The sequence below is a fragment of the Halichoeres trimaculatus genome, unplaced genomic scaffold (genome assembly GCF_033239565.1).
Source record: "Halichoeres trimaculatus isolate MK-OKI-2021-1 unplaced genomic scaffold, fHalTri1.1 fHalTri1_scaffold_7, whole genome shotgun sequence".
Taxonomy (NCBI): domain Eukaryota; kingdom Metazoa; phylum Chordata; class Actinopteri; order Labriformes; family Labridae; genus Halichoeres; species Halichoeres trimaculatus.
The window spans coordinates 20,435,750-20,454,541 of record NW_027437185.1 but is presented as its reverse complement, the minus strand read 5'-3'; the positions used below and the strand labels follow the sequence as shown (position 1 = coordinate 20,454,541).

The following is an 18,792-nucleotide window of genomic DNA, read 5'->3' as shown; positions in this document are numbered from 1 at the left end:
GCTATTAGAAATTGTGTAAGATACTTCTCCATTAGAGCCTCCATCTTTATCAGATGCACTGACAGTTATAACACTGGTTCCCTTTGGAGAGTTTTCTGTTATTGTTGCCTTGTACACTGACTTGGTGAAAACAGGTGCATTGTCGTTTGCATCTAGCACGTTTACAAAAATCTGCATTGTACCAGACATACGCGGCTGTCCTCCATCTAGTGCAGTCAATAAGAGCGGTATCTGCTCCTGCTGCTCTCGGTCTAAGGGCTTCTGAAGAACCATTTCCACCTTTTTACTACCGTCTGCACGATTCTCCAATTTCAATGCAAAATTATTTGTTGGATTAAGCGAATAGCTCTGAAGATCATTCGTACCGATGTCAGCATCTATTGCTTTCTCTAGAACAAATTTAGATCCAACTACAGCCGACTCGCTGATTTCAAAACGTTTCTCGCTTGATGAAAACCTCGGAGCATTGTCATTTATATCTGTGATTTCTATTGTTATACGAAACATTTCCATCGGATTTTCCAGAATCATTTGTGAATGTAAAGCACAGGGCGTCGTTTCTCCGCACAGCGTCTCTCTGTCTATCCTCTCTTTAATGAGGAGGACTCCTCTTTCTCTGTTCAGCTCGACATATTCTGCGCTGTCTCCGGAGTGTATACGAGCCCTGCCAGATTTAAGTCTTTTTATATCTAAACCTAAGTCCTGAGCTATGTTACATACTAAGGAGCCGATCTCCATTTCCTCGAGAATGGAGTAGCTGACTTGCCCGAGCACCGACGAGAGGGACAGAACCGAAAGGAACAACAGTACTTGCCGTTTCATTGTTTAGCCGCTGTATTCCAGTATCGTGTTGTATAAAGTATAATCCACAAAAGAGAGTAAAATAACTCGATTCGAGTCTTGATGAAAAGGAAAAAAATATGATAACGTTCAATGTCCGTCAGTAGTTTGTCTTTAAGAAGGACGAGCGCTATGTTCCCGTTTTATTGTCTATCATGACACAGTCTAAGGGGGAGGTACAGCTTTCAGCCCTGTCAAAGACTGCCACACTCTGGCCAACAGCGGCCCTTTCTGTTCAACACACCAAACAGCAAAAGATGAGCAAAGCGAATAGGAAATGCTGTGATTTCTGTGGAACAGTTAAAAAAACATATATTTTTTTCTCGAGCACGAGTTATTGCCGTCTCATTCCAGATCAAGTTATTTTTATGAAGCATGTACGTTGAACTTTAAACACCGGGTAGAAGGGCTTCAAGCCTTGATATGAGAAAAAAAAAAAAACATCCTACCAATGGTGATGTCTACAAAATGACTACAACAAGAAACGCTGTCCGTGGTGCTGAATGGAACGAAGGATAACAACAAAAACACATTTGGCAAAAAAAAGAATAAACAAAAAAGGTAATGACAGCTGTGATCTTTTTCAGATCACTTTAACACCAATGCTTAAGGCAAAACAACAACAGTAAGGTGACTATTTATATGGAATCCAATTTAAATTAATGATTCATAACTTCAAATATGACCGAGCTAACCGTGGCTCCTGGCAACACATTATGGAGTTAAAGTGTGTTAGAAAAGTGAGCAGCAAATATGTTGAGAAAAAATGTATTAGGACATTTTTAATATTCTAACCTCAAGTGGAGAGTCTGGCTCATCCAGGATGCTCTTCTCACTCTGTATCCTCTGCATGGTCCCTGTAGAACTGGGGTCCATGATCAGCACGTTCTGACTACCAGCTCTGCCGAACTTACAGTCACTCTTTCTGGAGTCAGTCGTCCTGCACACCTCGTAGTTGTACACGTGTGGCAGAGTCCCTGTGCCCAAAGTGTCTGAGTAACGTGGGGGATAATATGGAATGACAGGCAGGTTGGAGTGATACAGGATGCGAGACTGTCTCCATCTGTAGATCTTCACTGATATAATAACCACCAAACACGTGATGAAGAGGAAGGAGACCACAGCCAAAGCCAGCACTAAGTAAAAAGTCAGGTTGTCATTGTACTCCTTGTCGTGTGGAAAGTCAGTGAACTCTGACAGCACTTCAGGGAAGCTGTCCGCCACCGCCACGTTCACAATGACTGTAGCTGAACGAGACGGCTGCCCGTTGTCCTCCACTATAACAGTCAGTCTTTGTTTGACAGCATCTTTATCACTCACTTGGCGGATAGTTCTGATTTCTCCATTCTGTAAGCCCACTTCAAACAGCGCCCTGTCTGTGGCTTTCTGCAGTTTATACGACAGCCAGGCATTCTGTCCAGAGTCCACATCAACAGCCACCACTTTAGTCACCAGGTAGCCCACATCTGCTGAACGAGGCACCATCTCAGCCACCACTGAGCCTCCAGTCTGGACTGGGTACAGGACCTGAGGAGGGTTGTCGTTCTGGTCCTGGATGACTATTTTCACTGTCACGTTGCTGCTGAGTGGAGGAGAGCCTCCATCCTGAGCCTTAACTCGGAACTTGAAGTCTTTGATCTGCTCGTAGTCAAAAGAGCGCACTGCATGGATGACTCCACTATCAGCACTAACGGACACGTATGAGGAGACTGGCACTCCGTTGACAGAGGAGTCCTCCAGGATGTAAGAAACACGGGCATTCTGGTTCCAGTCAGCGTCTCTTGCTTTCACTGTGAATATAGAGAGGCCTGGTGTGTTGTTTTCTACAATGTAGGCCTCATATGAGCTCCTCTCAAAGACAGGCGCGTTGTCATTGACATCAGAGATCTGTAAGGTGAGAGTGACGCTGCTGGAGAGGGAGGGCACTCCCTCATCAGAGCAGGTCACTGTGATGTTATACTGAGAAGCTATCTCTCTGTCTAAAGTGACCTCTGTTACTAAAGTATAAAATCCGTTTAATGTTGTTTGTATTTTGAAAGGGATATTGTTGTCTATATTGCATTCTACCTTTCCATTATTTTCCGAATCAGGATCATCAACACTTAACATCGCGATAACAGTGTTTGGAGGGGAATCCTCTAATATAGAGTCTGATTTCGAAGGTACTTTTATGTGAGGACTGTTATCATTTATATCAACAATATCGACAATCACTTTTGCAGAATCAGAGAGTCCCCCGCTGTCTATCACTTCAACATCGATTTCGTATATTTTTGCCTTTTCGAAATCTAATGCTCCGACTAGGATAATTTCTCCGGTATTTGAATTAACCCTGAAAAGTTCAGATAACACACGGTCACCTGTAGAAATCAGATATGACACTTCTCCATTTGAACCGATGTCTTTATCAGTTGCACTTACTGTCGTTACACTTGTGCTTTTGGGGGAATTTTCTGGAATTTTTGCTCTGTACAGAGGTTTAGCAAATGTAGGTGCATTGTCATTCACATCCAACACATGAACAAATATCTGCATCGTCCCTGACATCTGCGGCTCTCCTCCATCTACAGCAGTTAACAACAGTGATATGTGCTCCTGCTTTTCTCGATCCAGAGGCTTCTGTAAAACCATCTCCACCTTTTTACTCCGATCTGCCTGGTTTCCAGGTTTTAAAACAAAGTTATCAGTTGGACTGAGAACATACCGCTGTAATCCATTCGGCCCAATATCTGAATCAAAGGCTCTCTCTAAAATGAATTTCGATCCAATCACAGCGGATTCGCTGATTTCAAAGCGTTTTTCTGCATTTGTGAAAGTGGGTGTATTATCGTTTATGTCAGTGATCTCCACTGTCACACGAAACAGTTCCATAGGGTTTTCCAGGATCAACTGGAAATGTAAAGCACAAGGCGTCGTCTCTGCGCAAAAAGCCTCTCTGTCTATCCTCTCCCGGACGAAGAGGACTCCTCTGTCTTTATTCAGCCCGATGTATTCCACACTGCCACCAGTATAGACACGAGCTTTACCTGATTTCAATCTTTTTAGATCCAAACCTAAATCATTCGCTATGTTACCAACAACAGATCCTTTGGACATTTCCTCGGGAATAGAGTAGCTGACCTGGCCGAGCACGCTGCTGAGACAAAGCAGCAAGAAGAACAACAGTACTTGCCGTCTCATTGTTCTGTTGGAAGTCGTGTCGAGCGTCATTAAAACGAAAGGCTCACGATGTAATCAGCTAATGTCTGTGACAAAATACGATCCACAAAAAACGGTTATAAGTAAAAGTATCCAGTAAAACTGATCCTGTTGGTGCTCCCGTCGAGCGAGGACCCTGTTGTCTGCCTCGTTCTACTTCATGTCAAACGTAACTGCACGACGGGGAAGGGCACTGAGAGGAAAAAAAACATCTAGAGCAATCGCAACACGCTTGCCAACAGCGACGCTTTGAGTTGAAAATATAAATTACATCATGGGATCAAAATTACCACTGTACTGCAAAGGCACACTTTTTATCTAACTAATCTGACAATTTGGTCGTTGTTTTGACCTTACTGACACTTTCCCCGTATATTTTTTTTTCATTATTTGGTAACAAAAATTAAATGTATGATTATCATGTTTGAAATTTCAGTTTATAAGCAAAAAGGCACAGAGGAATATAAACAGAAATCCACAGCACTACGGTACATGTTCACATTTACTGCAGTGATACGAGTCGCTGTCCGTGGTGCTGAACAGATAAGCTCTGAAAAAAGCTTAAACGGTGCATGCATTTCAAAATGCTCTACATACCATGCTGCTGTGGAAGTATACTGGTATGTCAGATGAGAGCAAATACATATATAGGTTTTTATTTAAAATCACAAATAAAAACGGGAATTTCTAACCTCCAGAGGAGAGTCTGGTTCATCCAGGATGCTCTTCTCACTCTGTATCCTCTGCATGGTCCCTGTGGAACTGGGGTCCATGATCAGCACGTTCTGACTACCAGCTCTGCCGAACTTACAGTCACTCTTTCTGGAGTCAGTCGTCCTGCACACCTCGTAGTTGTACACGTGTGGCAGAGTCCCTGTGCCCAAAGTGTCTGAGTAACGTGGGGGATAATATGGAATGACAGGCAGGTTGGAGTGATACAGGATGCGAGACTGTCTCCATCTGTAGATTTTCACTGATATAATAACCACCAAACACGTGATGAAGAGGAAGGAGACCACAGCCAAAGCCAGCACCAAGTAAAAAGTCAGGTTGTCATTGTACTCCTTGTCGTGTGGAAAGTCAGTGAACTCTGACAGCACTTCAGGGAAGCTGTCCGCCACCGCCACGTTCACAATGACTGTAGCTGAACGAGACGGCTGCCCGTTGTCCTCCACGAGAACAGTCAGTCTTTGTTTGACAGCATCTTTATCACTCACTTGGCGGATAGTTCTGATTTCTCCATTCTGTAAGCCCACTTCAAACAGCGCCCTGTCTGTGGCTTTCTGCAGTTTATACGACAGCCAGGCATTCTGTCCAGAGTCCACATCAACAGCCACCACTTTAGTCACCAGATAGCCCACATCTGCTGTACGAGGCACCATCTCAGCCACCACTGAGCCTCCAGTCTGGACTGGGTACAGGACCTGAGGGGGGTTGTCGTTCTGGTCCTGGATGACTATTTTCACTGTCACGTTGGTGCTGAGTGGAGGAGAGCCTCCATCCTGAGCCTTAACTCGGAACTTGAAGTCTTTGATCTGCTCGTAGTCAAAAGAGCGCACTGCATGGATGACTCCACTTTCAGCACTCACGGACACATATGAGGAGACTGGCACTCCGTTGACAGAGGAGTCCTCCAGGATGTAAGAAACACGGGCATTCTGGTTCCAGTCAGCGTCTCTTGCTTTCACTGTGAATATAGAGAGGCCTGGTGTGTTGTTTTCTACAATGTAGGCCTCATATGAGCTCCTCTCAAAGACAGGCGCGTTGTCATTGACATCAGAGATCTGTAAGGTGAGAGTGACGCTACTGGAGAGGGAGGGCACTCCCTCATCAGAGCAGGTCACTGTGATGTTATACTGAGAAGCCACCTCTCTGTCTAAAGTGACCTCTGTTACTAAAGTATAAAATCCATTCAACGTTGTTTGTATTTTGAAAGGGATACTGTTGTCTATATTGCATTCTACCTTTCCATTACTTTCCGAATCAGGATCCTCAACACTTAACATGAAGATAACTGTGTTTGGAGGGGAATCCTCTAATATAGAGTCTGATTTCGAAGGTATTTTTATGTGAGGACTGTTATCATTTATGTCAACAATATCGATAATCACTTTTGCAGAATCAGAGAGTCCCCCGCTGTCTATCACTTCAACATCAAGTTGATAAGATTTAGCCTTTTCGTAATCTAATGCTCCGATGAGGATAATTTCACCAGTGTTTGAATTAATCTTGAAGAGCTCGGTTAAGACACGTTTAGTAGGTGTTATCAGATATGATACCTCTCCATTTGAACCGATGTCTTTATCAGTTGCACTTACTGTCGTTACACTTGTGCTTTTGGGAGAATTTTCTGGAATTTTTGCTCTGTACAAAGGCTTAGCAAATATAGGGGCATTGTCATTCACATCCAACACATGAACAAATATCTGCATCGTCCCTGACATCTGCGGCTCTCCTCCATCTACAGCAGTTAACAACAGTGATATGTGCTCCTGCTTTTCTCGATCCAGAGGCTTCTGTAAAACCATTTCCACCTTTTTACTTCCGTCTGCTTGATTTTCAAGTTTTAACATAAAGTTATCAGTTGGACTGAGAACATATCGCTGTAATCCATTCGGCCCAATATCCGAATCAATGGCTCTCTCTAAAATGAATTTCGATCCTATCACCGCGGACTCGCTGATCTCAAAGCGTTTTTCTGCATTTGTGAAAGTGGGTGTATTATCGTTTATGTCAGTGATCTCCACTGTCACACGAAACAGTTCCATAGGGTTTTCCAGGATCAACTGGAAATGTAAAGCACAAGGCGTCGTCTCTGCGCATAAAGCCTCTCTGTCTATCCTCTCCCGGACGAAGAGGACTCCTCTGTCTTTATTCAGCCCGATGTATTCCACACTGCCACCAGTATAGACACGAGCTTTACCTGATTTTAACCTTTTTAGGTCCAAACCTAAATCATTCGCTATGTTACCAACAACAGATCCTTTGGACATTTCCTCGGGAATAGAATAGCTGACCTGGCCGAGCACGCTGCTGAGACAAAGCAGCAAGAGGAACAACAGTACTTGCCGTCTCATTGTTCTGTTGGAAGTCGTGTCCAGCGTCATTAAAACGAAAGGCTCACGATGTTATCAGCTAATGTCTGTGACAAAATACGATCCACAAAAAACGGTTATAAGTAAAAGTATCCAGTAAAACTGATCCTGTTGGTGCTCCCGTCGAGCGAGGACCCTGTTGTCTGCCTCGTTCTACTTCATGTCAAACGTAACTGCACGAAGGGGAAGGGCACTGAGAGGAAAAAAAACATCTAGAGCAATCGCAACACGCTTGCCAACAGCGACGCTTTGAGTTGAAAATATAAATTACATCATGGGATCAAAATTACCACTGTACTGCAAAGGCACACTTTTTATCTAACTAATCTGACAATTTGGTCGTTGTTTTGACCTCACTGACACTTTCCCACGTTTATTTTTTTCATTGTTTAGTAACAAAAATTAAATGTATGACTTTCATGTTTAAGATTTCAGTTTATAAGCAAAAAGGCACAGAGGAAAATTAACAGAAATCCACAGCACTACGGTACATGTTCACATTAACTGCAGTGATACGAGTCGCTGTCCGTGGTGCTGAACAGATATGCTCTGAAAAAGCTTAAACGGTGCATGCATTTCAAAATGCTCTACATACCATGCTGCTGTGGAAGGATACTGGTATGTCAGATAAGAGCAAATAAATATACAGGTTTTAATTTAAAATCACAAACAAAAACGGGAATTTCTAACCTCTAAAGGAGAATCTGGTTCATCCAGGATGCTCTTCTCACTCTGTATCCTCTGCATGGTCCCTGTAGAACTGGGGTCCATGATCAGCACGTTCTGACTACCAGCTCTGCCGAACTTACAGTCACTCTTTCTGGAGTCAGTCGTCCTGCACACCTCGTAGTTGTACACGTGTGGCAGAGTCCCTGTGCCCAAAGTGTCTGAGTAACGTGGGGGATAATATGGAATGACAGGCAGGTTGGAGTGATACAGGATGCGAGACTGTCTCCATCTGTAGATTTTCACTGATATAATAACCACCAAACACGTGATGAAGAGGAAGGAGACCACAGCCAAAGCCAGCACCAAGTAAAAAGTCAGGTTGTCATTGTACTCCTTGTCGTGTGGAAAGTCAGTGAACTCTGACAGCACTTCAGGGAAGCTGTCCGCCACCGCCACGTTCACAATGACTGTAGCTGAACGAGACGGCTGCCCGTTGTCCTCCACTATAACAGTCAGTCTTTGTTTGACAGCATCTTTATCACTCACTTGGCGGATAGTTCTGATTTCTCCATTCTGTAAGCCCACTTCAAACAGCGCCCTGTCTGTGGCTTTCTGCAGTTTATACGACAGCCAGGCATTCTGTCCAGAGTCCACATCAACAGCCACCACTTTAGTCACCAGATAGCCCACATCTGCTGCACGGGGCACCATCTCAGCCACCACTGAGCCTCCAGTCTGGACTGGGTACAGGACCTGAGGGGGGTTGTCGTTCTGGTCCTGGATGACTATTTTGACTGTCACGTTGGTGCTGAGTGGAGGAGATCCTCCATCCTGAGCCTTAACTCGGAACTTGAAGTCTTTGATCTGCTCGTAGTCAAAAGAGCGCACTGCATGGATGACTCCACTATCAGCACTAACCGACACATATGAGGAGACTGGCACTCCGTTGACAGAGGAGTCCTCCAGGATGTAAGAAACACGGGCATTCTGGTTCCAGTCAGCGTCTCTGGCTTTCACTGTGAATAAAGAGAGGCCTGGTGTGTTGTTTTCTACAATGTAGGCCTCATATGAGCTCCTCTCAAAGACAGGCGCGTTGTCATTGACATCAGAGATCTGTAAGGTGAGAGTGACGCTGCTGGAGAGGGAGGGCACTCCCTCATCAGAGCAGGTCACTGTGATGTTATACTCTGAGGCTCTCTCTCTGTCTAAATCACTGTCTGTTACTAAACTAAAAAAGTGTTTTGATGTTGTTTTCATCTGAAATGGCATCTGTTCTTCTATAGTACAAGTCACTTTACCATTTTCTCCAGAGTCAGGATCCTGAACATTAAATATAGTTACAACAGTTCCAGGTTTTGAATTTTCTGATATTGCATTCGTTTTTGACATAATATTTATAGACGGATTATTATCATTAGTGTCTGTCACCTCCACAACAATCTTACATGAATCTGTTAGTCCACCATCATCACTCGCTTGGACATGTATTTCATAGTGCTGCGTCTTTTCGTAATCAAGGTTTCCGGATAAAACTACCACACCATTTTCTTCGTTGATCTGAAACAAGGTAGGAACATCGTCCACTGTGTTGGTTATTGAATATGATACTTTGCCATTTGACCCTTGATCTGCATCCACAGCACTAACGGTACTCAAAATTGTACCCTTTGGGGCTGTTTCTACTACAGTGACCTTGTATACTTCCTGAGTAAATACTGGAGCATTATCATTTGCATCTAACACTGAAATTTCTACTCGCATTGTTCCCGATAGCTGGGGATCACCACCATCAGTGGCTGTGAGAGTTAATGAGAGATGCTCTTGAGCCTCTCTGTCCAGATTCTTCCGTAAAACCATCTCCACCTTTTTACTACCATCTTGCTGGTTTTGGAGCTTTAGATTAAAGTTGTCTGTCGGCTTTAAAGAATAACCCTGCAAACCGTTCACACCGACATCAAAATCCATGGCTCTCTCTAACACAAATTTTGCTCCAATCATAGCCGACTCACTGATCCTGAATTTCATCTCCTCCTTTTTAAAATTAGGCGCATTATCATTAATATCACTTATTTCGATTGTCACTGTAAAGAATTCAATTGGATCCTGGAGTGTAATCTGAAGATGCAAAGCGCACGGTGTTGTCTGCCCACACAGCGCCTCTCTGTCGATCCTCTCTTTCACGAGCAGGACCCCCCTGTCTCTACTCAGCTCGATGTATTCCGCATTGTCTCCAGTGTATATGCGAGCGTTACCCGACTTCAGTCTTTTCACGTCTAATCCTAAATCCTGCGCTATATTACCAACCACAGAGCCTTTGGACATTTCCTCAGGGATGGAGTAGGTGACCTGCCCGAACACTGAGCTCAGGGAAACAATCGAGATAAACAACAGTACTTGCCGCCTCATTGTTCTGTCCGACATTTTATCCTCGAAATAAACTGACGCTGAATAGTGATAGTGTACTCCTCAGCATCGACGTCTCTTCAAATAATAATCCACGGGCGAAAAATAAGATAATCTCAGAGTTTAGTTTTCTCCTTTAAATCGGACGCAGATACAGCTCAGCACCGATGTCTCTTCGGATCCTGCACCGACGCTTGTGTAAGGAATGACTGTCTCTTTCTCTTTTCAAGAGACCAAATAACGCGGGGAAGGCTCTACATTGGTCAACAGCGGCACTGAGAGTCCAAACACTTGCACTGCACTGAACTCCACCATGCATAGAGATGTTAAACAAAATACAGAGAAAAGGGTTTAAAATCAGTTGGATCATTAAGAACTGAAGAATAGTTTCATATTCTAGCTCAAATATATGAATGGGTGAGCTCTTTAAGACGGTCAGAAATAGCTGATTCATAAATATCATCCTGATAAAAAAATGTGGATTTATTTAAATGTGTAAATCAAAGCTGAAATTCAAGTTGCCATGCAAAGATAAAACCACTGTAATTTTTCATTTGACTCACCACAAACTTCAAAGCTTTTACTGAGGAAAGATGTCATATATTTTAAAAACACACACATTTTTTTTCTACAGCCCTATTACCCTCACATTCTTGGAAATAAGCTTGATCAGTAATTCATACAAACTGGTTCATCCTGGTACAACAGGACCACTGGGTGAATACCCACAGGATAAAAGCAGGACCAGTGACTGGTACTCTTCTATCATGACATTGACAACATTTCCAGCCTGAACAATGCCAGAAAATCACCAGAAAAGATGCATTCAGTAATTGTGCAACCACTTTAATCTTATAAAAAAAAATGTTTTGGTATTCAGCAGCATTCCTTCAGACAAGGGCTGGGTGTCATTAAACCTCAATATTTGCTGAACAAAGTACTGTGATGAAAAGCAAACACTGATAAATTGGAGTGTTTTGAGTTCTACAACTAGACATCACCTTGAGGCTATTTAGTACTTGTCTTTTTTGTGGGTTTCTAAGACAATAAAAGGTGAAAAGGAAAACGTTCCTCTTTCACAGAGCCATTCTGAAAAGGGACGCATTAAAAAAGTGCACTGGCGTGAACACACACGTTTTTAACTGCAATACTGATGTGTATTTTCCTCTCTTAATAGGCCTACTAATCTTCAGGACACACGTGAAAAGTTCTCAATATTAATGAATAGGCAGGGCCCTGGAGTTAAACATTGCAGCAGTAAAGACAGAAAAAAGTGGGAATGGTACAACGTGAACTATGGATGTCTGCACAGCAGGTCAGCAACATGCACCAGAATAAACTAAAAACAACTCAATGAAACCTATCAGGTTTTCTGCAAACTAGTTTTATATTTCTGAAGTTTAAAGATGCATTGAAAGATTTTCAAACTTCTCAAAAACCTTCCAATTGTTTAGGTACTACTCTGGGGGGCATTAATTTTCAAAATTATAAGATCAAGATTAGAGAGGGTTGATGAACGATAACAGTGACTTAGACCAAAAGGTGACTGAGATTAAGGCAAATTTAACTGCACTGACGTTTAAGGAAACAGAGGAGCAAAAAGTACTAATAAATGTGATTAAAAAATAACTTCTAAAAACGGGCAAATTGTAAGATCAATTCAATGAATAAAAAACAAAATAAAACTGTATTAAGTGTGTTATACAATGGTTCAGGGCTTTCGAGAGAGAAATAAATAAAATCTGTTGAGGGAAATGGGCTGTTACTTGGATGCTAAAGCAACGCGTTTTGATCTTCCAAAAAACTAACCTCCAGTGGAGAGTCTGGTTCATCCAGGATGCTCTTCTCACTCTGTATCCTCTGCATGGTCCCTGTGGAACTGGAGTCCATGATCAGCACGTTCTGACTACCAGCTCTGCCGAACTTACAGTCACTCTTTCTGGAGTCAGTCGTCCTGCACACCTCGTAGTTGTACACGTGTGGCAGAGTCCCTGTGCCCAAAGTGTCTGAGTAACGTGGGGGATAATATGGAATGACAGGCAGGTTGGAGTGATACAGGATGCGAGACTGTCTCCATCTGTAGATTTTCACTGATATAATAACCACCAAACACGTGATGAAGAGGAAGGAGACCACAGCCAAAGCCAGCACTAAGTAAAAAGTCAGGTTGTCATTGTACTCCTTGTCGTGTGGAAAGTCAGTGAACTCTGACAGCACTTCAGGGAAGCTGTCCGCCACCGCCACGTTCACAATGACTGTAGCTGAACGAGACGGCTGCCCGTTGTCCTCCACTATAACAGTCAGTCTTTGTTTGACAGCATCTTTATCACTCACTTGGCGGATAGTTCTGATTTCTCCATTCTGTAAGCCCACTTCAAACAGCGCCCTGTCTGTGGCTTTCTGCAGTTTATACGACAGCCAGGCATTCTGTCCAGAGTCCACATCAACAGCTACCACTTTAGTCACCAGGTAGCCCACATCTGCTGCACGGGGCACCATCTCAGCCACCACTGAGCCTCCAGTCTGGACTGGGTACAGGACCTGAGGGGGGTTGTCGTTCTGGTCCTGGATGACCATTTTGACTGTCACGTTGCTGCTGAGTGGAGGAGAGCCTCCATCCTGAGCCTTAACTCGGAACTTGAAGTCTTTGATCTGCTCGTAGTCAAAAGAGCGCACTGCATGGATGACTCCACTATCAGCACTAACGGACACATATGAGGAGACTGGCACTCCGTTGACAGAGGAGTCCTCCAGGATGTAAGAAACACGGGCATTCTGGTTCCAGTCAGCGTCTCTGGCTTTCACGGTGAAGATAGAGAGGCCTGGTGTGTTGTTTTCTACAATGTAGGCCTCATATGAGCTTCTCTCAAAGACAGGCGCGTTGTCATTGACATCAGAGATCTGTAAGGTGAGAGTGACGCTGCTGGAGAGGGAGGGCACTCCCTCATCAGAGCAGGTCACTGTGATGTTATACTGAGAAGCTATCTCTCTGTCTAAATCACTGTCCGTAACTAAACTATAAAAATCATTGGAAGACGTTGTTATAGCAAATGGTATATTGTTATTTATTCTGCAGTTAACTTGGCCATTGCTATTGGAATCTGGGTCAAAGACACTGAACATGGCTATTACTGTACCCTGGGGAGAGTTTTCTGGAACTGACTCAGATTTAGAAAGTATACTGATTACAGGCGTGTTGTCATTGATATCAATAACATCAACAATGATCTTACTGGAATCAGAAAGGCCTCCACTATCTGTAGCCTCAATATCAATTTCATAATTCTTGGCTTTTTCATAGTCAACTGTTCCAATCAAAATTACTTCACCATTTTCATTGATAGTAAATATGTCAGAAACACTGTCCATAGTTGTGGAAACGGAATAAGAGACTTCCCCATGTGTTCCTTTGTCTGCATCAGAGGCACTTACAGTTGTCAGTATTGTACCTTTCTCTGAATTTTCTGCTATGGCTGCCTTGTAAACCGACTGCATAAAAACAGGAGCATTGTCGTTTACATCAAGTACAGTTACGTAAATCTTTACTGTACCCGACATCTGAGGCTCTCCTCCGTCAACAGCTGTTAACAACAAGGATATATGCTCCCCTTTCTCTCTGTCTAAGGGCTTGTGTAAGACCATTTCGACTTTTTTATTTCCGTCGACCTGATTATGTATCTTTAGCACAAAATTATCACTAGGCTTAAGGCTGTAATTTTTCAGGCCATTTACGCCAATATCGGTATCTATCGCCCTCTCCAGTACAAATTTTGAACCAGTTATGGCAGATTCGCTGATTTCAAAACGCTTCTCATCATTTTTAAAACTGGGACTGTTGTCGTTGATGTCAGTAATTTCTATTGTTATCCGAAATAGCTCCATCGGGTTTTCCAGAATTATCTGTAAATGTAAAGCACAAGGCGTCGTCTGTCTGCAGAGCGACTCTCTGTCGATTCTCTCTTTCACGAGGAGGACTCCCCTTTCTCTGCTCAGCTCGATGTACTCTGCACTGTCACCAGTAAATATTCGAGCTTTACCTGACTTCAGTCTTTTCACATCCAATCCTAAATCCCGTGCTATGTTACCCACAACAGATCCCTTTGCCATTTCCTCCGGAATAGAATAGCTGACCTGACCGAGGACAGAACTGAGGGAGAGGATCGAAATGAAAAGCAGTACTTGCCGTCTCATTGTTCTCCCCACTGTTAACATTGCGCCACGAATAAGATGTTGTGATCCGTCACACATCAAATAAATCCCAACGTAAAACTGAAATATATATAGAAAACGACGATATCCACAGATGCAGAAAAAAAGAGCGTTCTAGATCCGAGTATCCATTCAAAAACGATTCAGACCGTGAACAGTGCTGCTGTCCTTTCTTTTTCTGAAACAACGACATCAAATGGGAGGAACCATTCTAAATCCTCTCCAAAACTGCAACCCGTTAACCAAGAGCGGCACATGGAGTTCAAAACGTGAAACTGCAAGACACACTCCACTAACATTTGCTGTACTTTATATACATACATATAAATATAATATATATATATATATATATATATATATATATATATATATATATATATATATATATATATATATATATATATATATATATATATATATATATATATATATATATATATATATATATATATATATATATATATATATATATGATAATTTAAGTATATAAATTAGATTGCCTAAGGAAATGAAATGAAATGAGGACAATAAACACATACGAGGAAACTGCTACGAAAAAAGAAAGCGCTGGATGGAGCAGCAGAGTGGCTCTATCCAGGGTGCTGAATTTCTGTTGAGGCCGGAAAGCTGAAAATAAAAAATGTGGGGAAAATGATATGTAAAGCGAAAGATTCTAACCTCTAGAGGAGAGTCTGGTTCGTCCAGGATGCTCTTCTCATTCTGTATCCTCTGCATGGTCCCTGTAGAGTTGGGATCCATGATCAGCACGTTCTGACTACCAGCTCTGCCGAACTTACAGTCACTCTTTCTGGAGTCAGTCGTCCTGCACACCTCGTAGTTGTACACGTGTGGCAGAGTCCCTGTGCCCAAAGTGTCTGAGTAACGTGGGGGATAATACGGAATGACAGGCAGGTTGGAGTGATACAGGATGCGAGACTGTCTCCATCTGTAGATTTTCACTGATATAATAACCACCAAACACGTGATGAAGAGGAAGGAGACCACAGCCAAAGCCAGCACTAAGTAAAAAGTCAGGTTGTCATTGTACTCCTTGTCGTGTGGAAAGTCAGTGAACTCTGACAGCACTTCAGGGAAGCTGTCCGCCACCGCCACGTTCACAATGACTGTAGCTGAACGAGACGGCTGCCCGTTGTCCTCCACTATAACAGTCAGTCTTTGTTTGACAGCATCTTTATCACTCACTTGGCGGATAGTTCTGATTTCTCCATTCTGTAAGCCCACTTCAAACAGCGCCCTGTCTGTGGCTTTCTGCAGTTTATACGACAGCCAGGCATTCTGTCCAGAGTCCACATCAACAGCCACCACTTTGGTCACCAGATAGCCCACATCTGCTGCACGGGGCACCATCTCAGCCACCACTGAGCCTCCAGTCTGGACTGGGTACAGGACCTGAGGCGGGTTGTCGTTCTGGTCCTGGATGACTATTTTCACTGTCACGTTGCTGCTGAGTGGAGGAGAGCCTCCATCCTGAGCCTTAACTCGGAACTTGAAGTCTTTGATCTGCTCGTAGTCAAAAGAGCGCACTGCATGGATGACTCCACTATCAGCACTAACCGACACATATGAGGAGACTGGCACTCCGTTGACAGAGGAGTCCTCCAGGATGTAAGAAACACGGGCATTCTGGTTCCAGTCAGCGTCTCTGGCTTTCACTGTGAATATAGAGAGGCCTGGTGTGTTGTTTTCTACAATGTAGGCCTCATATGAGCTCCTTTCAAAGACAGGCGCGTTGTCATTGACATCAGAGATCTGTAAGGTGAGAGTGACGCTGCTGGAGAGGGAGGGCACTCCCTCATCAGAGCAGGTCACTGTGATGTTATACTGAGAAGCTATCTCTCTGTCTAAATCACTTTCTGTCACTAAACTAAAAAAGTTATTTGTTGATGTTTTTAAGGTAAAGGGAACGTTTTCGTCAATGTAACACTGCACTTTTCCACTTTCGCCTGAGTCTCTGTCTTGGATGTTTATCATTGTCACGACTGTATTTGGTTTCGCATCCTCTGAGATTACAGTTGATTTCGACATGATATCAATTTCTGGTCTGTTATCGTTAACATCCTGAACATCAATTATTAACTTGCAGGAGTCTGTTAGTCCCCCTTCGTCGCTTGCAAGTAAATTTATCTGGAGGTTTCGCGAATCTTCAAAGTCAATATTTCCGATCAAAATGACGTCACCGTTTTCCTCATTTACCTCGAAAACTTTCGCAATGTCATCTAATGTATTTGTAATAGAGTAAGTTATTTTACCATTAGAGCCTTGATCTGCATCTGAGGCTGTAACAGTCGCAACTACGGTGCCTTTTGGTGAGTTCTCAGTAACTGTAGCTTTGTATGTTTGTTGTGTAAAAACTGGAGCATTATCATTAGCGTCTAAAACTGTGATGATAATCAGCATTGTCCCTGACATCTGCGGCTCTCCTCCATCTACAGCAGTTAACACCAGAGATATCTGCTCCTGTTTCTCTCTGTCTAAAGGTTTCTGCAGCACCATCTCAACGTTTTTATTCCCGTCAGCGTTGTTGTGCAGTTTCAGAGCGAAATTATCTGTAGGTTTTAATTCATAGCTTTTAAGGTCGTTGATACCAACATCGAGATCCACAGCTCTTTTCAGGACAAATTTAGCTCCGATTACGGTTGACTCGCTTATTTTAAATTTCATCTCACTTTTTTCAAATGCTGGAGCATTATCATTAATATCTGTGATCTGCACTGTGACACTATAGAACTCCATAGGGTTCTCTAAAATAATCTGAAAATGTAGAGCACACGGCGTCGTCTGTCTGCAAAGCGCCTCTCTGTCGATTCTCTGTTTAACAAGGAGGACTCCTCTCTCCCTGTTCAACTCGATGTACCCATCACTGTCTCTGGTATATATCCGAGCTTTACCTGATGACAGGCGTTTCGTTTCCAGACCTAAATCTTGTGCAATGTTACCGACCAAAGAGCCTTTTGCCATTTCCTCCGGTATAGTGTAGCTGACTTGTCCAACCACCGAGTCGATGGAGATGAGACAGAAAAACAGCAGTACTTGCCTCGCCATTGTTCTAGCCGACATGTTTACAAGTAACGAGTCCTTTATATCCCATCAACCTTATAGCGATTCCTGCACGGACGTCAACTATTCACCCAGTCATCCACACGAGGAAGAAGAAGTCACAAGTTCGAGGTTCTTTGTTAATATTTCCAGCACAATTCAGTCGAGGATCCTTCTTATCGAGCTCCTTGTCTGTTATGTCGATGAAACATGGGAGGTGCTGCTTCGACTCCACTATCAGTCGTTCACATTCTGGTCAACAGCGGCCCTTAGAGTTCACAGCACAAAACTGCAGAAATCAAACCCTCCAACCTTTGTTCAGTATACCCACTCACATGCCTACAGTTTAGTGGAACGGGTCTACAACTTCGGAGTTACAAAACGTTCATATCTCGGAACAAACTTTATCAGTACATTTGCGTCAAGCCTTTTTCAAATCACCAGAAGATTTTAAAACTTGATACTGAATTTAAAATACCCCAACAGCTTGATTAAAGTCATTCAAAAGCAGGAGATGTTGCGTGTTTGTTTTTAAAATAGTGTGCTTTCAACGAAATGGGTGGAGATAGAATATTGAATGTTAAAAGAGCTGTTACAGTGCATTTCGCTGTCCGAGGTCCTGAAAAAGACACATCCTCATAAAAGACAGAAAATCCCCCCAGAAATGGTCTCACAACACAAGAATGGAGAGTGCTGAAATAAACCGTGTCTTTGACTTACATCCGCAAAGTATAAAAGTAACAGGGTGAGAGGTCAAGAGTGTTCAGCATACGTTATACTTACACCAGAAACTCTCTATTCAAAGCCAGTGACACAGTCAACAGTCTGATGTGATATGCTACAATTATAAAAACACCGAGCTTTGAGCATCTGGTTCAGAAGAAGTCATGATGAATCCATGACTACTATTTATCTTCCTCTATACATTACTTTAAAACCAAATCTTAATATCGCTTAGACAATTACGTTTATGTGCCCGAAAGAAAGAGTTTTGCATTGCTACATGAACAACACTTTTCCATGAAAAACATGAATAAACCCTCAAAACAGTAATAGACAAAACGAGACACGTTTTCATGTCGCATTAATGGCGGGCGTGAGCTAGTTTACAGGGTCAGGTCTAAAGAAGAAAAAAAAGTGCCTTTTTCGTCTCAATAGTGTATTTACAATAGTTATTAATAAAGTTGTCAAACCTCCAGAGGAGAGTCTGGTTCATCCAGGATGCTCTTCTCACTCTGTATCCTCTGCATGGTCCCTGTAGAACTGGGGTCCATGATCAGCACGTTCTGACTACCAGCTCTGCCGAACTTACAGTCACTCT

General features: G+C 43.0%; 3 protein-coding genes across 37 annotated transcripts in view; all 3 read right to left on the bottom strand.

Moving 5' to 3' along the window:
• LOC141793146 (protocadherin gamma-C5-like) overlaps window positions 1–18,792 on the bottom strand; it is a 290,533-nt gene that overhangs the window by 72,898 nt on the left and 198,843 nt on the right. The window contains exon 1 of one of the 35 annotated variants that reach the window (XM_074673586.1): window positions 12,015–14,487. The exons of 31 other annotated variants lie outside the window; for them this stretch is intronic. In XM_074673586.1, the coding sequence (XP_074529687.1) occupies window positions 12,015–14,453 (2,439 nt within the window). In that variant the 5' untranslated portion in view covers window positions 14,454–14,487. Of the gene's footprint in view, window positions 1–4,730; window positions 7,204–12,014; window positions 14,488–18,792 lie in introns of those variants that run through there. 3 more of the 35 variants (XM_074673605.1, XM_074673593.1, XM_074673617.1) reach the window with 3 other exon arrangements.
• On the bottom strand, window positions 1,006–4,194 carry LOC141793853 (protocadherin beta-16-like). Its single transcript, XM_074674723.1, has 2 exons — window positions 1,636–4,194; window positions 1,006–1,071 (listed from the first exon to the last, which is right to left on the bottom strand). Exons 1-2 carry the CDS (start codon window positions 4,048–4,050, stop codon window positions 1,006–1,008), a joined length of 2,481 nt encoding a protein of 826 aa, XP_074530824.1. The 5' UTR covers window positions 4,051–4,194.
• Window positions 7,797–10,396, bottom strand: LOC141793852 (protocadherin beta-16-like). Its single transcript, XM_074674721.1, has one exon. The coding sequence runs from the start codon at window positions 10,221–10,223 to the stop codon at window positions 7,797–7,799; it is 2,427 nt and encodes an 808-aa protein (XP_074530822.1). The 5' UTR covers window positions 10,224–10,396.